The 18,925-nt window shown below is 47.1% G+C and overlaps 2 protein-coding genes across 2 annotated transcripts in view; one reads left to right on the top strand and one right to left on the bottom strand.

The window, feature by feature from the left end:
* LOC148435683 (uncharacterized) overlaps positions 1–15,943 on the top strand; it is a 32,039-nt gene extending 16,096 nt beyond the window's left edge. Inside the window, 5 exon segments of the mRNA XM_088465641.1 lie at positions 212–274; positions 277–334; positions 462–550; positions 706–1,195; positions 14,147–15,943. Coding sequence (XP_088321767.1) covers positions 212–274; positions 277–334; positions 462–550; positions 706–1,195; positions 14,147–15,552 — 2,106 coding nt within the window. The 3' untranslated portion in view covers positions 15,553–15,943.
* LOC148435681 (uncharacterized) overlaps positions 1–18,925 on the bottom strand; it is a gene marked incomplete at its 5' end in the record, with an annotated part of 206,932 nt that overhangs the window by 62,775 nt on the left and 125,232 nt on the right.

Here is an 18,925-nt window from a genome sequence, read left to right as displayed (position 1 = left end):
GTGACTGCTGGGAATGGGACATTATACAGTAACACCAGGGGATGTGTCTGGGTGATGACTGGAGAGGTGACTGCTGGGAATGGGACATTATACAGTAACACCAGGGGATGTGTCTGGGTGATGACTGGAGAGGTGACTGCTGGGAATGGGACATTATACAGTAACACCAGGGGATGTGTCTGGGTGATGACAATATCATTGTGTGTGACAGGTTCCTATAAGGTGTCAGGACATCACTGTCTATGTCTCCATGCAGGAGGGGGAGTATATAGTCTATATACTGGTCTGTACAAGGACGTGATGATAGAGAATTACCGGCCCCTCGCATCACTGGGTAAGAGGAGACTGTCATTTATTGTACAGGGGTCAGCAGGTATGGGGGCCCCCTATATACACACACACACACATCATCTGATAATCACATATATACAATGTACTCAGTCACTGTGTGTCTCCTACAGATGGACCCAGTAACAGAAATACCCCACAGAGAGATCCCCGTCTTCTTTATTCCCAGGAGGAGAATCACAGGACCCCACAGGAGGATCAGGTAGGTGGGATTTAGGGTCTATCCAAATAACAAAGTGACTGTCACTGGATGATCTGTAGAGAAGGTGTATGTGTCCTATACACTGATATTATACTGTTCTCAAATAATAAAGTTGGACATTATTAAAGTATTATTTTTTTGTGTGTGTTATTTAGGTTGAAGATCTGACTGATGTTATAGTGGAAGATATAGAGGAAGAAGAGACGTATGTGACTGACATGAAGGCAGAAGATATAGAGGTAGAAGAAGAGACGTTTGTGACTGATATGAAGGCAGAAGATATAGATGGAGAAGAACAGAAGAATGCGACTAATATGAAGGCAGAAGATATAGAGGGAGAAGAAGAGACGTATGTGACTGATATGAAGGCAGAAGATATAGAGGGAGAAGAAGAGACGTATGTGACTGATATGAAGGCAGAAGATATAGAGGGAGAAGAAGAGACGTATGTGACTGATATGAAGGCAGAAGATATAGAGGGAGAAGAAGAGACGTATGTGACTGATACGAAGGTAGAACATATAGAGGGAGAAGAAGAGACGTATGTGACTGATATGAAGGTAGAACATATAGAGGGAGAAGAGATGTATGTGAGGGGTGATCACCAGAGTAAGGAGGAGGAAATCCCTACAGATATCAACACAGGTGAGTAATAAACACTTATTACAGAATAGTGTCACATATTCTCCTTTCTCAGTCACTACAGAAGTCTTTTATCCTACACCCTTCTCTGTCAGTACAGACTAATGAGGGAAATGTATTTACCCAGTGGGGGAGTCAGGAGCCATCAGCCCCTATTAGACTCCTGCTCTCCTCCTCACATCATGTCACTGTGTGTTACCAGCCCAGAGATCTGACCAGTCTCCTCTCCACACTCTCCGGTATTTCTTCATCACTCCATAGGGGACACAGACAGAGACCATGGGTATAGGTTGGAGCAGGAGAAGTCCGGAAACCAACTAGTTAAGCTTCTTCTCCCAGCAGCCCCAGCGCCTCTCCCCTAAACCCCGCCCCAGGCATGCCAGTTTTGTTTGGCATCCTGAAGGAGCAAGGCACATTTCTAGAGACTAAGCAGTCTAGGGCTTATTTAATTACATTTTTTTTTATATATATAATTGAGTGGACATTGCTAGGTTTCCTATAGGAAGCCCACACTGCAGCTCCACTGACCCCAGCGCTGTCGGCCGCTGCACTGGCGAGTGGGTCAGTGACTTTGGCCAGTTTCCCAGCACACACCAGGGTCCCGCAGCTGGATGCCGTGGGGAGCATGTACGGTGCTCAGAGGTGAGAGCGGTCCTCTATTTACAAGGAACCGCGCTGTAGCGGCTGTCATCGCCGTTGTGGGAGACTACCGGCGTTGCTGACAGCAGTTGGCCAGACTTTCTGGTGCCTCCTCTAGACCACCAGGGCACAGGTAATGGGGCGCTTCATTAGGTTATTGCACCAGTTAGGTAAACAGTAGTGTGTGGACTGCCTTGGATTGCGGTACCATGTTTTCCAAGGGCAAAGCACCCAGGGTTGGGGGTGCTTCAGTATTGCGTATAGTGTTTACTCTAGGTCCGGTGCCGGGCAGGACGCCAGACCTAGAGAAAGGGCACTTCTGAGAGCGCCAAAGGTGCGCACGTGCCCGAAAACGGGCCATGGCCAATGAAAAGGGGGCGTGTCTCTGACTCGTCCCCTTTTTGTCACTCTTGGGGGCGTGCCCGGCACTTATGGACATGCTGGGCAGCCCCCAAACACTGCGGTTACTGTAACCTGCAGCGCTGCACCACCGTTTTCCCCACCCGCGGGACACTGCGGCCCGCGAGTGGGGGGCAGATCCCGCAGGCTGTTTCAGCTGGGCGCTGGAAGGCAGGGTGCTTTCTTCCCTTTAGAAATGGTGCAGGAATGCTACGCAACTGCATGGCTTGTACCACTGCAATTTCTCCTCGGACTCTGGAGCACGATGGGCTCTGTGTCCGGTGTTTCGCAGATTCGAAGTCTAAGGGTCAGTCAACCATGACTTCCACCTGGAACAGGCTTAGGCTAACTCACATGTAAGGTTGCAGTTTCTTAATTGGCTGACAACCCCAAACCTACTAGTATCCCGGGGGGGGGGGGGGGCCCAGCTGTTTCCAGTTGTACCGTCTGGTACCTTACAGCATTCTGCTTTAGAAGGTACCGCACTTCAGGCGCAGACCCTCCAGTCGAGAGAGTTCTGTTGCCCCTTTCCTGTTATGATCCGGACTTCCTCAGCTCACTAGAACATTACAGATGTGTCCACTTACATCTGTCCTCCGTGCACTACATGTCGCGCTACATATAACATGGGAGCTCCTTGTGACTCGGTAGCGCTGAGCATCTTTTCATGCGACTTTTTACCTTCAAATGTGTCGTATTCGCCCAGCAATACGAACACGTAGCATAAGTAGCTTCTGCTGATTAAAATGATATGCAGCATGCCTATGTTCTCTGTGCGTCTGCTGGTGTATCTGCATACAAAGCCCTATGTTACAGTGTTACAGCTGCTGACACTGTAATGTAGCGTTTCTCATGCAGATACACCCATAGTCACTCACAGAACATAGGCATGCATATCATTTTAATCAGCAGAAGCTGCTTGTGCTAACTATTCGCAACGCTGTGCGAATAAGACGCATTTGAAGGTGAAGAGTCACACAAAAAGACTCGGCTCTACTGAGTCACGCCATGGCATGGCGCAAATAGAAGGGCTGCTTAGTGCGCAAGGAGGCTAGATGTATGAGGACACTTCTGTATGTCCCATATTTCATTTGCTTAGACCTTCGTCTATACCGGAGGACTCCCTACCACAGATAATGTAGCTGCCCTGTTTAATATAGTGGGAGCTGTTCTCCGCTTCCAAGATGCAGAGCAGGCCCCTAAGGCTAGCGTTCCGGTCTTCAAAGGTCAGTAGATGGTTTCTGCAGACTCTCTGTCTTTTGTGCAGTGCATAGACCTTCTAATGGTGGCATAGGCTCACCTTAATAGGTACCTCAAGGTTTCTAAGCGCATTACCTCATTCAATTCTGCTGTGGACCGGGCATAATGAGCCTCCTCTTTAGGTGGATGCTCACCTGGACCGCCTAGTCAAAAAAACTACCCTTCCTAGTCCAGATACGGCATCCCTTAAGGATCCGACGGACAGGACGTTGGAGTTTCCCTCAAAAGAGACTTCTATTCTGCAGCGCTATCACCCACTAGGAAGGCTATAGGGGCTCTTCCGCATTCAGGAGGCAATCTTTGGAGTCCTGATTTGGAAATGATTGTAGCCACAATGACTGCGTCCAAGACAGACTTCCTCCCTTTTGTGACCTTGGTCGCAAACTTCAAATTTTCGACCATAAGGAAAGGCCAAGAGCCAACCTTTCTCGAGGTCTATGGGTTACTTTTCCAAAGGTCCCAGGCCCAGAGCTAAACAGCCCGGGACCAGTTATCCTACCACCAGGCAGACTGATAAGCTTGCTAAGGCAGAGCTTGACCGGGGGTCCCAGCGTGGGAGATCGACTTCTGCTTTTTCCAACACTTGGATGGCGTTCACGTTGGATGCCTGAGGGTGAGGTGTTCTCTCTCTGGGTTATGCAGTAGTCTTTCAGGAAAGGCCTCAGAACCTTTTTTTCCCCATTTCCCCAGACGCCTGTTTTATCGGGGTGCTGTGCAGTAAGGGCAGGGCGCTTGGGCGCTCCAGAAGGAGGGCAGGGCGCCGCGCCCCACTAAAACAGCCTAGCGGGAACGCTAGGTTACTTGGCCAATACATAGAGATTGTACAATGTTAAACAGGACAGAAAAAAATACAGACAGATGAAAGTATACCTTTCAAGCACACAGTACATTCAATTCAATAAAGCTCTAGTGGGCAGTGAGTACTCAACAGTCCAAACCCCAGTCGGCTGGAAGTAGCTTAACTGTATAACCTGACCTAAGAGTGAGGTATACAGGGAGACAGGAGCCCAGCTCTCTCGAAATTAGCTGCAGCCGGCTGTGTACTAAAAATGGCCGCTCACTGTCTCTGTGGGAGGGAGGAGGATAAACCCACTGGCGGGAAGCCTCTGTGAGGGAATGCACCAGGGGCCGGGGGAGGAGCTAACGGTGAGAGTCCACCTCCCCAGGCCCGGCGACAGGGGGGCACAATCTTATCGGAACCCAGAGATGCTAGTGGCCCTGGAGGGGCATACAGACATCCCCAGCTGTAACTGTTGCCTTCTCTGCAGCAGGCATGTACGGCACACGTCACTACATGGTCCACCACAGGCTCAGTGGCGTAATGTCTGGTGGTGCAGCGGTAATGAGGGTGCCCGCATCGGCATTGACAGCAGTACTAATAATGAATTATATTGACTCATTACAGTACACTGTCACGGGCCGTAACAAAGAAGGAGGAGTGGGTCCGACCCTCCCCCTCCCCTCCTCATACCTTCTCCTCTTTGACACTGCTGTTGCCAGGGGCCTGACGTCACAATCTAGTGACCGACCCAAGCGCATAAAGCAGATGAGAGGATTCTGGCCTGTGTGTTCCTAGTCCTAGATCATATACAGTCAGGCATGCGGGTCCTGGTCTCTTCCGTTACTCACTGGGCTCTGGCTTTGCCCTGCTGTGCTGCCCAGGGGAAGTTACCTGCTGTCTGTGCACAAGGACTGGGTGACAGGTCACTTCCTTACTAACAGTATTTTTATTTTATATGTTTATTCTCTCTCTCTCCTTGTTTTTTTCTTCCTGTTTCCCCCACTGACACTTTCCCTTCATGTCCCAGTAACCCTTCCAACCCAATTAACCCCCTTTACACCTTCCTACAAGGGCCTCTCTTACCCCTTGCCTCTCACCACTCCCGTTCAGCCCTACCCTGTCACCCACTGCTTCTCCCTAATACATTGTCACCCTTTCCCTGTCACTCTCTGCTTCTCTCTTGCACCCTCTTCCCATCACCCTCTGCCTTTCCCTATCACCCTTACCCTGTCACCCACTGCTTCTCCATACCACCCGTTTCTGGTCAAATCTCTGCTATATGACAGTCACATTGGTTATATTCCTTCGCAAACAGGCGTCTTCCGAACCATGTGATCTCCCTCATGAAAACTGAATACCGACTGCAGTCCTAGGGAGGAACAATGTCTTTGACGGTTCCCCATTGCAGAGAAAACACATATGGGTAAGGTAGACTCTCAAGCGAGAGGCCCGTACCTGGCAAGGACCCAGGGATGGGGGCCTAAATAAATGTGTGTACTGGGCCCCGTGATTTCTGTTGCCGGCCCAAGCCCCCAAGGGCAAGTGGCCCATCTTGTGGTCTAGTGGGGCTTCGAGGGGCCTGGCCATCAAAGACCTGCCAGCGGTGTCCAAGAACGGCGGGTGAAGCCACGCTATTGCCGTCTTACCAGCTCCCCTGGCATCCAGCTGCGGGTCTCTGTGCCTGTGGAGGACCCTGTCGCAAGCGCCTATAGGGTGCTCTGTGCTGCCCACTCAAAATAAGATAAAATAAAATAAAGATCTAAAGCTGCACAAGTTTAAAGTGTGCCCGGCTCCTGTCGGCACCAAACGTAAACTGGCCTGCCTAGGGCTGGGGGCGGGGTATAGGGTAGGATGAGGCTGGGCTGCCCTGATATCAAAGAAGATTAACTGGTGCCCAGTCCTTCTGCACAGCCCTATACCCCAGCATTGTCCCTGTGTCCCCTATGGTAATGAGGCAGAAATTATGCCAGGTGACATATGAAAGGCATTAGAGGAAGTTTATATGTGGCCATGCTGTCTCTCTCTGAGGCAGGGAGCATAGAACAGTTGGAGGGTGCATCACACATGATTATAAAGAGATAACAGGAGGAGGGACCCGTCATTATCATAGATTCCCTTCTCTATTATCAATCACCAGAGTTCCATCCAGGTAACTCTCAGACACAACACACACACAATGGGGGATAACTAGTAATCAGGGGGCGTGTACATCACACCCAGCCCCCCTGCAGGTATACCCAACACCAGGGGACACAGTAATGAGTTACCTGCACAAGGGGTGTATAACTACATTGTGAGAACTGAGCTGTATTACAAGGACAGAACATGAGATTGGGGCTCAGTACTGTGTAACATTCTCTGGGGGGTGTAGTTTAGGCTCCTACAAGGAGATACTGGAGAGGAGCTTTGTGTCCTGCCAGCAGGACAGTATTACAGGATTGTACAGAGGGAAGAAGTCCCAGCCTTGGCAGTGTTAGGCTGCTGGACTAGGGATCCTCTCACTCTTCTGCAGAACATTGCGCCTGAGAGTTTGTTTCCGTCAGGACTTGGGGTGTGGGGTGCTGCCCCCTCCCAGGTACACTGTGTGGGTAACATCTGATCTAGGGGACTGGTGAGTGACATGGGGATTGCTATAAGTAACACTTAGTGTGATGTATGGTATTGCTACCTTAAAATACAATAAAAGATAAACCAGTGGGCTGTGGCCCTGATTCAGAGCCGGACGCTGACCACCCACAGCCTTAGCGAGCGGCCAGGTGATGGTCAAGACCATCGCGACCATCGGGCTTGCGACGAGACCCTTGGGAGACCCTATTAGAGCAGGAAGTCCACCTACTGACATCACGAGTGATGTCAGTAGGGCCGCCCACAAACAGCAGGCGTTCCTTTGGGAACGCCTCCGTTTGGCAAGCCACCCCCCCTCCCCTCCCTGCCTACCAAACGGGGCGAGCTGTCGATCAACATCGACAGCCGGCCCCATTTGATGCGAGCAAAAAGCACTCGCTCCGGGGCTCGCGTATGCGCACTCCGGAGCCGGTTTCCGGCGTGCGCATGCGCAGTGCGGGACCATCGACCCGCTTGTGAGCGCTGTGCGATCGCGAGTGGGTCTGAATCAGGCCCTAAGTCTCTATACCCAGGTACCTCACACCAGCACATTGCATAGACCCAGCCACAGTGACATGCAGATTGCACGGCCACATTGGGCACCACCACCCAAATGGAGACCTTGGTGAGTAATAGTACCAAGTATAAGTCTTGCCCAGCCAGTCTCATAGGCATGGGTAATGTGACATGGGTGATGCACGAAGAGGATCATGGGTAATACGGCATGGGTGATGCACGGAGAGGATCCTGGGTAATGTGACATGGGGAATGCACGGAAAGGACCATGGGTAATGTGACATGGGTGATGCACGAAGAGGATTCAGGGTAATATGTCTTGGGTAGTGCACAGAGAGGATCACGGGTAATGTGACATGGGTAATGCACAGAGAGGATCATGGGTAATGTGACATGGGTAGTGCACACAGAGGATCATGGGTAATGTGACATAAATGGTGCACATGGAGGATCATGGGTAATGTGACATGGGTAGTGCACACAGAGGATCATGGGTAAGGTCCCACTATAGAAGTAGAATAGTCACAAGCATCTACCATTATTGTGTTGCAGCTAATGCACACATCAGCACAGTTATATCTGGCAGAGCGGTGCTCATCCTCTATCAGTGTACATAGGACTACACGTGTGTATATACGTCATTAGCTGCCACAGTGCAGGCTCTGGGCCATCTGTGTTTATTGCAGTTACCGTGGAATCCTCATGTTGTTTATCCATTTGTTTTATTGGGGAGACATTCATAACTTTTATCTATGATTATATGGACAAGTATAATGTATTAATATGTACTCTAGCTGTATACAGTGTTACTATGTATTATACAGTACACCTGGCATCTGCTCCTCTGTTTGCCTTTTCATTTATTAATAAACTATTACATGTAATTGAGGCTTATTTGTATTTCTGACAGCGGTACTGTGATTATTCACATAATGTCACACAGGGTCTAATCCAATTGATGAGGGATTCAATCACCATGGTGTTGATGTCCTTAGTACTGATGTATGAGATACACCAGAGAGTGTGGGGAGGAGACTGGTCAGATCTCTGGGCTGGTAACACACAGCGACATGATGTGAGGGGGAGAGCAGGAGTATAATAGGGGCTGATGGCTCCTGATGTATGAGATACACCAGAGTGTGTGGGGAGGAGACTGGTCAGATCTCTGTGCTGGTAACACACAGTGACATGATGTGAGGGGGAGAGCAGGAGTATAATAGGGGCTGATGGCTCCTGATGTATGAGATACACCAGAGAGTGTGGGGAGGAGACTGGTCAGATCTCTGTGCTGGTAACACACAGTGACATGATGTGAGGGGGAGAGCAGGAGTATAATAGGGGCTGATGGCTCCTGATGTATGAGATACACCAGAGAGTGTAGGGAGGAAACTGGTCTCCTGATGGTACATCTCCTGCGACAGAGTCCAGGAGGATTTTATCCCACTGATGAGCCCTCCATGGGACTGGAAATCTATTGAGAGACTGATGTATTCCTTAAGAACATCCGGAAATTGAGCAAGGATTAGAAGGTCGTCTAGAGAAGGTAGAAACTTGATGCCCCTGCGGTGTAAATGAACTTCCATGACTTCTGTCAAAAGTCGAGCAGCCATGGAAAGATCAAATGGCAATTCCTAAAATTGAAAATGCTCCTCCTGGCCCGCAAGCCAGAGGAAACTCTGGTGACTGAGCTGGAAAGAAACCTGCAAGCAGGCATCCCAAAAATCAAAGGAGGCCCTGAGAGCCCCCATATCCAGTGCCAGAATGATGGAACGTAGAAACTCCATGCGGAATCTGGTGACTCAGAAAAAACCTGTTGAGGATTGACCGGAAAGAACCCTCAGCTCTGAACTAAGACTGGCATAAAAGCCCTTGCCTCTCTGAGACGCCCGGCATCTATTCTTCCTTTCAGCAGCGCTTGGGGGCTGCCTGGCATGTCTGTAATTGCCGGGCACGCCCTCTAGAGTGACGGAAAGGGGACGCGTTGCATAGACACGACCCCTTTTCAATGGCCACGCCTCCTTTTCGGGAGCCCTGCCTGCTGCCGGAGCTGGAGTGAACACTAGTATCCCTTGTGTTAACAGGGTGTGAGGTTCACTGTGCCTACTTTTTTTATGCCTCACTTATTACTTACTGCGACCTTACATTCATTGCACCTTCCCCTTGTTGCACACATCTGTTGCTACAGCTTCATTTCTTGGGATTGCTTTGGATTGTGCTATGTCTTCCAGAGGCAAAGCACCTAAGGAGGTAGGAGCTCCTGTGTTACGCACATGTACATCTTGTTCTGTTGTTCTCACCCCGCAGGATCCAGTCCGGGATGGTCTTTTTATCCGGTGCTGCAGACAAGATTCAGGACCTTCCGGACAAGATGCACAGATTCTTGCATCACCACCGAGTGTCCATTCACCCGATGGAACTGTCCCTATCTCCAGATCAGATCACAGACCATCTCTTGGGAGGTACGGCTCTCCCTCTTCTGGTGGCTCCAGGTGTCCTACTTGGACAAGGGCCATCCCTTTTGGATTTAAGATCGGGTCCTTCTCACCACCAACTGGGGGAGCTGTAACTTGCCATCAGTGTGTTCAGGGTTGGTGGATTGTTCAGGAGAGCCACTTTCCGATCAACATTCTGGAGCTCTGAGCGGTCTTTCGGCTCTGTGTCTAGCGCAACCGCTCCTTTAGCAGCGTCCGGTCCAGGTTCAGTCCGACAACTCAACCACCGTTGCCTACATCACCCAGCAGGGAGGCGGCCGCGGCACCATGAAGGAGGTATGTCGCATTCTCAGCTGGGCAGAGATGAATCTTCCGGCTGACGGCAGTCTTCATTCCAGGGATCCTGAATTGGGAAGCTGACTTCCTAAGCCGCCAAGCCGTTAATTTGGGCAAGTGGTCTCTTCATCTAGACGTCTTTCAGCTTCTGGTTCATCGCTGGGGCCTTCTGTACATAAACCTGATGGCATCTCGACACAACCACAAGCTCCCGGTGTACTTTGCTTGCACCAGGGATCTGGGAGCTCTTCTGGTGGACGCCTTAGCGGTTTGGTGGGCATTTCATCTCGTATTAATATTCCCTTTGATCTTGCTCATTCCACGGGTTCTCCGCAGATTGAAACTGGAAGGTGGCACCATGATCCTTTTGGCTCCCTATTGGCTGCAGTAAGCATGGTATGTGGATCTTCAGGACCTCTCATCGACGCTCCTCTGTGTCAAGGGTTTTTTCAGGTAGGTCATTGTACCATGCTACAAGCCTGCAAACCCAATTTAGCTAGGATTTCTTACCAGAGTCCTTAACCCTAGATCGTTTCATCTCTCCTGGGTTCTCTCTTTCCTGCAGGCAGGCTTGGATTTGGGTCTTCGCCTTGCGTTGTTGCCTGACGTCAGAACTTTCTTTCAGGGAGTACTCCACCTGTAGCCCCCCTTTGTTCCTCCGGCGGCTCCATGGAACTTGTATTTAGTGCTTAGGGCTTTTCAGTCTTCTCCCTTTGAGCCTTTAGAGTCGGTGGATATTTGCTGGCTAACGTGGAAAACTGTTCCTTTTGGCCATCTCGTCGGCCTGAAGAGTTGCAGACTTAAGCACGCTGTTATGGTGCTCTCCGTTTCTGGTCTTTCACTCGGACCGGGCCAATCTTCAGACATGGTTAGGCTACCTTCCGAAGGTAGTTGCTCGGTTCCATATCAACTAGGAGATTGTGGTTACCTGATTCTTTACCGGAGGAGGAATCTTGTGGATGTGGTGAGGGCCCTCTGGATCTATGAAGATTGCACTAGGGATATCTGTAAGTCAATTCCCTTTTTGTGCTCTATGGCTTTTACAAACGGGGCTGGCCGGCTACAAAGCAGACCATGGCCCTGCTGGCTCCGTTTGACTATCTGCCACATGTATGCGGCAGAAGACCTCCATGCACCAGCATTGTTGACGGCTCATTCCACCAGGTTGGTAGGTACTTTTTGGGCAGCTCGCCTGTGTGCCTCGGTGGTGCAGCTCTGCAGGGTGGCTACGTGGTCTTCTGTCCACACATTTATCCCTTTCTATTCCTTTGACACCTCCGCAGATGCGGCAAATGGGCGGAAGGTTCTCTGTGCAGCTCAGGAGCGTCCACTCATTACTTTGGGACATCCCAGTTTTGTCTATGTCCCCTATGGCAGTGAAGAAGAGAAGGATATTTATGTTCTTACCTAGTTAAATCCTTTTCTTTGACCTCCACAGCGGACACAGGGCGCCCACCCTGATGCACCTGGCCTGTTCTGTTTCTGGTTCTCCTATCCATCTATTCAGTGTTTCGACCTGTGTGTGCCAGTGTTCCTTCTTTCTTCCTCCTGACTTGGACTTGCTAATTTAAATAGCCTGGCTGGGGGCGGGGGTATAGGGGAGAAAGAGGCTGGACTGCTCTGATGTCAAAGAAAAAAACAGTTTGGTGCCCAGTCCTTCGCCACAGTCTCTACCCCAGCATTGTCCCTGTCTCTGCTACGGGATTTGAAGAAATTATTTAACCAGGTAAGAAATAAATCTCCTTTTCAGAAGCAAAACATGACAACCTAACATTACACAATATTACTATACACCCCCTATGCTGCTGTCTATATCCATCACCCACAGTCTATGCTGCAAATTTCTACTATACACAGCCTTATGTTCTATGTATACCCCTCACCCACAGTATATGCTGCACATTACTACTATACACCCCCTTATGTGCTGTCTATACCCCTCACCCACAGTATATGCTGCACATTACTACTATACACCCCCTTATGTGCTGTCTATACCCCTCACCCACAGTATATGCTGCACATTACCACTATACACCCCCTTATGTGCTGTCTATACCCCTCACTTACAGTATATGCTGCACATTACTACTATACACTCCTTATGTGCTGTCTGTACCCCTCACCCACAGTATATGCTGCACATTACTACTATACATCCCCTTATGTGCTGTCTATACCCCTCACTTACAGTATATGCTGCACATTACTACTATACACTCCTTATGTGCTGTCTATACCCCTCACCTACAGTATATGCTGCACATTACTACTATACAGCCCCTTATGTGCTGTCTATACCCCTCACTTACAGTACATGCTGCACATTACTACTATACACCCCCTTATGTGCTGTCTATACCCCTCACCTACAGTATATGCTGCACATTACTACTATACAGCCCCTTATGTGCTGTCTATACCCCTCACTTACAGTATATGCTGCACATTACTACTATACACTCCCTTATGTGCTGTCTATACCCCTCACACACAGTATATGCTGCACATTATACTATACACCCCCTTATGTGCTGTCTATACCCCTCACCCACAGTATATGCTGCACATTACTACTATACACCCCCTTATGTGCTGTCTATACCCCTCACACACAGTATATGCTGCACATTACTACTATACACCCCTTATGTGCTGTCTATACCCCTCACCCACAGTATATGCTGCACATTATACTATACACCCCCTTATGTGCTGTCTATACCCCTCACCCACAGTATATGCTGCACATTACTACTATACACCCCCTTATGTGCTGTCTATACCCCTCACCTATAGTATATGCTGTACAGTACTACTATACACCCCCTTATGTGCTGTCTATACCCCTCACCCACAGTATATGCTGCACATTATACTATACACCCCCTTATGTGCTGTCTATACCCCTCACCCACAGTATATGCTGCACATTACTACTATACACCCCCTTATATATGCTGCACATTACTACTATACACCCCCTTATGTGCTGTCTATACCCCTCACCCACAGTATATGCTGCACATTACTACTATACACCCCTTTATGTGCTACCTATACCCCTCACCCACAATATATGCTGCACATTACTACTATACACCCTCTTATGTGCTGTCTATACCCCTCACCCACAGTATGTGCTGCACAATACTACTATACACCCCCTTATGTGCTGTCTATACCCCTCACCCACAGTGTATGCTGCACATTACTACTATACACCCCCTTATGTGCTGTCTATACCCCTCACCCACAGTGTATGCTGCACATTACTGCTATACACCCCTTATGTGCTGTCTATACCCCTCACCCACAGTATATGCTGCACATTACTAATATACACCCCCTTATGTGCTGTCTATACCCCTCACCCACAGTATATGCTGCAGATTACTACTATACACCCCCTTATGTGCTGCCTATACCCCTCACCCACAGTATATGCTGCACATTACAACTATACACCCCCTTATGTGCTGTCTATACCCCTCACCCACAATATATGCTGCACATTACTACTATACACCCCCTTATGTGCTGTCTATACCCTTACCCACAGTATGTGCCGCACATTACTACTATACACCCCTTATGTACTGTCTATACCCCTCACACACAATATATGCTGCACATTACTACTATACACCCCCTTATGTGCTGTTTATACCCCTCACCCACCGTATATGCTGCACATTACTACTATACACCCTTATGTGCTGTCTATACCCCTCACATACAGTATATTCTGCACAAACATAAAGTCCATAAAATATGAAATGCTAACTGATGAGGGCTGTCACAGCTCGGTGATGTTATTTTCTTTATTTTAAGAGTCATCCTTGTTATTTTGTAAATGTGTCATATTTGTAATTTGTAGAAATAAAAACACTAAACTTGGAGTTAGTATAATGATTTATTCCTACTTTGAATTGATTTATGTATTTATTTTATATATTTCCATTAATGTTATTTTATTTCCTGTAGATGCATGCACATGCAGGAAGAGCTCGGAGGGCCATCTTGTTTTGTCTCCTCATTGTAACGTAGAAGATAACATCACACAGGATTCTCCAGGAGACATCCCCATTACTCTAAATATACATCCAGTACCTGACAGTGCAGATATATCATCTGATCCCTCTAATTGTGAGGAATGTTCCCCTGATACCTCCAATATTGCTACACACAGTACAGCTCACAGAGGTGATAAAGACTTTCCCTGTTCTGAGTGTGGGAAATGTTTTTCTGTGAAATCATCTCTTTTTATACATCAGAGACGTCACACAGGGGTGAAACCATTTACATGTTCTGTGTGCGAGAAATGTTTTATATTGAAATCAGCTCTTGTTGTACATCAGAGAACTCACACAGGTGAGAAACCATTTCCATGTTCTGATTGTGGGAAATGTTTTACAGCGAAATCATCTCTTGTTACACATCAGAAATATCACACAGGTGAGAAACCATTTACATGCTCTGAGTGCGGGAAATGTTATACAATACAATCACATCTTGTTATACATCAGAGACGTCACACAGGGGTGAAACCATATACATGTTCTGTATGTGGGAAATGTTTTATATTTAAATCCGTTCTTGTTGTACATCAGAGAACTCACACTGGTGAGAAACCATTTGCCTGTTCTGAATGTGGGAAATGTTTTACAGAGAAATCAGGTCTTGTTGTACATCAGAAAATTCATATAGGGGAGAAGCCCTTTCTTTGTTCTGATTGTGGGAAATGTTTTTCACAGAAATCATCTCTTGTTACACATCAGAAATATCACACTGGTGAGAAACCATTTCCATGCTCTGAGTGTGAGAAATGTTTTACAGAGAAGTCAGGTCTTGTTGCCCATCAGCGAACTCACACTGGTGAGAAACCATTTGTATGCTCTGAATGTGGGAAATGTTTTACAGTATTAAGAAATCTTGTTACACACAAGAGAACTCACACCGGGGAGAAACCATTTGCATGCTCTGAGTGTGGGAAATGTTTTGCACAGAAATCAGCTCTTGTTACACATCAGAGACATCACACGGGTGAGAAACCATTTGTATGCTCTGAGTGTGGGAAATGTTTTACAGTGATATCAGCTCTTGTTGCACATCATAGATGCCATACAGGTGAGAAACCTTTTGCTTGCTCTGAGTGTGGGAAATGGTTTACAGAGAAATGTGAGCTTGTTACACATCAGAGAAGTCACACAGGTGAGAAACCATTTGCATGCTCTGAGTGTGGGAAATGCTTTACAGTGAAATCAAATCTTGTTCCACATCAGAGAACTCACACAGGGGTAAAACCATTTTCATGCTCTGAGTGTGGGAAATGTTTTACAGTGAAATCAACTCTTGTTAGACATCAAAAAACACATGAAAAGAAGAACTAATAGACACATGAAACATCATACTGTAAATGCTGCAATATTTTTGTCTAATCCTTTGTGTTATGAGTACCAGCAATAGCAGAATGGACAATAGACAGTGTGATAAATTGACAATGCATTGGTACATTTTCTACATAACAATCAAGCCACAATAAATGGAGTATTTATTACACAGTCATGGACAACAGTCTTCAAATACAAAGATGAAAAAGTATTCATATTTTGGGGCACTCGCAGACTGACTAATAGTATCTCCTATACAATAATGGAGACCATGAAAGTCCTAGTGACCCATACTAATAAACATAACCGTCATTTAGTCCTTAAATCAGGGCAACGAAATATAAAGTGACAAAAACTATGTGAATTATAAAATGTGTGAAAATGAATTAAAGCTGATTCCATTAACAATTGTCTGTATTAATCCCAGCTGCATATCAAAGAGTAATGTGACTGGATGTCAGTAGATTAATATGTACATAGAATTGACCCAATCTCTTAGTTTAACATTTATACAGGCCCAATATAATGCTACTGATTATAATGATTCGACACAATACTTATAGGGGTATTCAATATGGGAGCGAAAACATCGTTTTTGCGTTAATATCGGAGCTATGACGTCATTATCGGAGGTTTTACTTTTACACCGTATTCAATTTCAAAGACTTTTCGCAGTTTTGAAAAGTCTTTGATAAAAAACGGGGATAACTTTTCACCATTGAATAGGTGTCGAAAAAAATATCCTGCACCCCTGGGAATGACATTTAAAAAGAACTGTGTCAAAAAAAGTTTTAAAAAAAAATAGGGACACCCCAAAAAATTAATTTAAAAAGTGGGGTGAAAAAAAAATAAATGGGAAAAAAATGTTTAAAACTAGGGAAATAGGTTCAGGGCTATTCTGCAAGTATGCGGCAGGTGTTTTCTAGAATAGATTTATAGCGGCAGGTGCAGAAATGCAGAATTTTTAAAAACTTACTTTAGGGACTTAAAAATATGCTAGTACCCATTTTCATGTACCCCAAATTTGATGGGACCACTTAAAAAAACTAAAAAAATAACCTAAGTGCTCTTCTGCAACGCTTCTTCAATGTCGGGAAAAAACACCTGCTGCGGCTATTTAAATCCCCGACTTTCATTTAAAGGCTAAAACGGGGGTACCCATAGTGATCCCCCATGTTTTTACAATTTTAGTACTGCAGCAGCCCCCCTTTCCCCTACTGGTCAGCATGAGGAACTGCATCATCAGGCCATCAAGCTTCTCTATCTTACTAGTACATCCCCCCCAGATCAAGGGGTCCCAATCCAAATTTCAACCCTCCTCGTGTCGTGACACTGTTCCACTATGGAGGTTTTCACCATACAGTCTAGAGACATGTGTCAAGCCTTTATAAGTAAGGACTATCCCAAATGGGCTTTAAATCTTTGGTAGAACCAAGATCTGGAAATAAATCCCCTTGTGATGGGAAAGAGAGTTCTTTACCTCTTCTTACCCAGTTTATCCCATCATATAGTGGTACCCGCAGGATTACAAAGAAGTAATTAGCATCCACCTAATTGGACCAGTTATTAACACCCACCATACAAGAACAAGGAAAAGCTGTAGCCAGGATGTCCAGTAACTTAACATAGAGAGTAGCTCCAATGGGATCCGGTCAATGTACCAACAGTTGGGATACCGGTGCTTAGAATGCTGGCGCCAGAATCCCGTCAACTGTCAGAATTACGGCATCCCGATCGCAGGCATCTTGACGGCAAATATTAGGGTTAGGAGGATTGTTAGGTACTAAGGGGAGGTTAGGTTTAGGCATCGGAGAGGCAGAGGGTTAGGATACTGACCGAAGAGTGCCGGTATCCTAACCCTGTCAGGATGCCGGAGTTGGTATTCTGACTCCCGGGATCCCAAGCACCAACATTCCTAACCCAACCCACCCCAAGTTTTCTTTTGTTTAGCATGAAAATAGAAAAAGTTGGCACAATTAGGTTGTCTTGTTTAGCACCGAAATCAAAAGGCATCTTTATATGTGGCAGGATCAGATGGCCTACATGGTAACCATGGAGATCATAAAGGTCACATCATCATTTCTTTCTCTACAAATAAGGAATTTGTCGTTGAGAGTTTAATTGTAAATACCTCTATGTGATCTATATAATCCAATCCAGATCGGACGTGGGATCCGGTATGTGGGACGGGAAACACGTTTGCTTCATGTGACATATCTCCAACATGGTGTGTTCTAAAAAGTTGTCATAACCCACAGTTTGGAAAAACAAAAAGTGTTTCTATGTGGGTGCACTATAGCATAGCGCAGTATGACGTTAAAACTTTATTCTGATAACGGGCTCACCTAAACATAACCAGTATAAAGGCAATTGGGAGCATAGGTGCTTCAATATCAGATTTTTGCAATGTAGTCAGCATCCGGGTACACGGGATGCCGATGGTCTAAATATTGGTGCTGGACTTGCGACAGCAGGTGGGATCCCGGCTCCAGAATACTGGCCGGCAATCCCGAAAGTATCGGAGGTTAGGTGTAAGGTTAGGTACTGGGGGAAGGTTAGGATTAGGCACTAAGGGGGAAGGGTTAGGGTGCGGGGAGGTTGGGTTCAGGCATCGGGGAGGGAGGGGTAAGGGTTAGCATTAGGAAACGTACCTTCTAGTGTTGGAATTCTAATTGTTTGGAAGCCGGCATCCCCACAGCTGAGATCCCATACCCAACCTGAGATTATTACATGAGTCACCAGTCCAATGTCCCAATTGCCATAATGGAATGAAAAAAAACATTAAACATAGGTGGAAGGAGTGAAGTTTGACACCTTCACATCCACCCCACGGCCATATAATCCAGAATTAGAGACTGAGCACTGTCTTCTATATATCTGATTAACGTGAATAGTGAAAGTATTAATGTAATTCCCATGGAATGATCATGCAACTATATTTTCTTCTGGGTCCATAGGCTCCACAGGGAGACCTTGGGGTGTAGGTTATGGGAACCAAATCTGGGCATCACGTAAAGCTTTCAGCTCCCAGTATGCATTGGGTCCACTCTCCCTATACCTCGCCTCCGAGCCAGAGGCATCTCAGTTTTAGTTGGTGCCCGGCTGGAGTCGGATCAGCAGCCCCTAAATCTATTTTATGATTTGAAAGTTTTTACTCTTATCAGCGTGCAGCAGCAGACTGTCCATTGGACGTCTGTGCTGCCGCTCCATCACTCCACTGGTGCCGCAACATCAGTACCGATCTGGGGATCTCAGCGGGACTCCAGGGTCCGTGCTAGTTGAGCCCCGCGGACATGCCAGACTGCGGCCGGATGCATGGGGACAGGTAAGGCGGGCCACCACTTGCAGAGACCCACATATTAGCAGTCATTGC

The sequence above is a fragment of the Taudactylus pleione genome, unplaced genomic scaffold, assembly GCF_031769625.1.
Source record: "Taudactylus pleione unplaced genomic scaffold, aTauple2 ptg002080l, whole genome shotgun sequence".
NCBI lineage: Eukaryota > Metazoa > Chordata > Amphibia > Anura > Myobatrachidae > Taudactylus > Taudactylus pleione.
The sequence above is the reverse complement of the archived record's forward strand: the minus strand, read 5'-3'. Positions and strand labels throughout refer to the sequence as shown.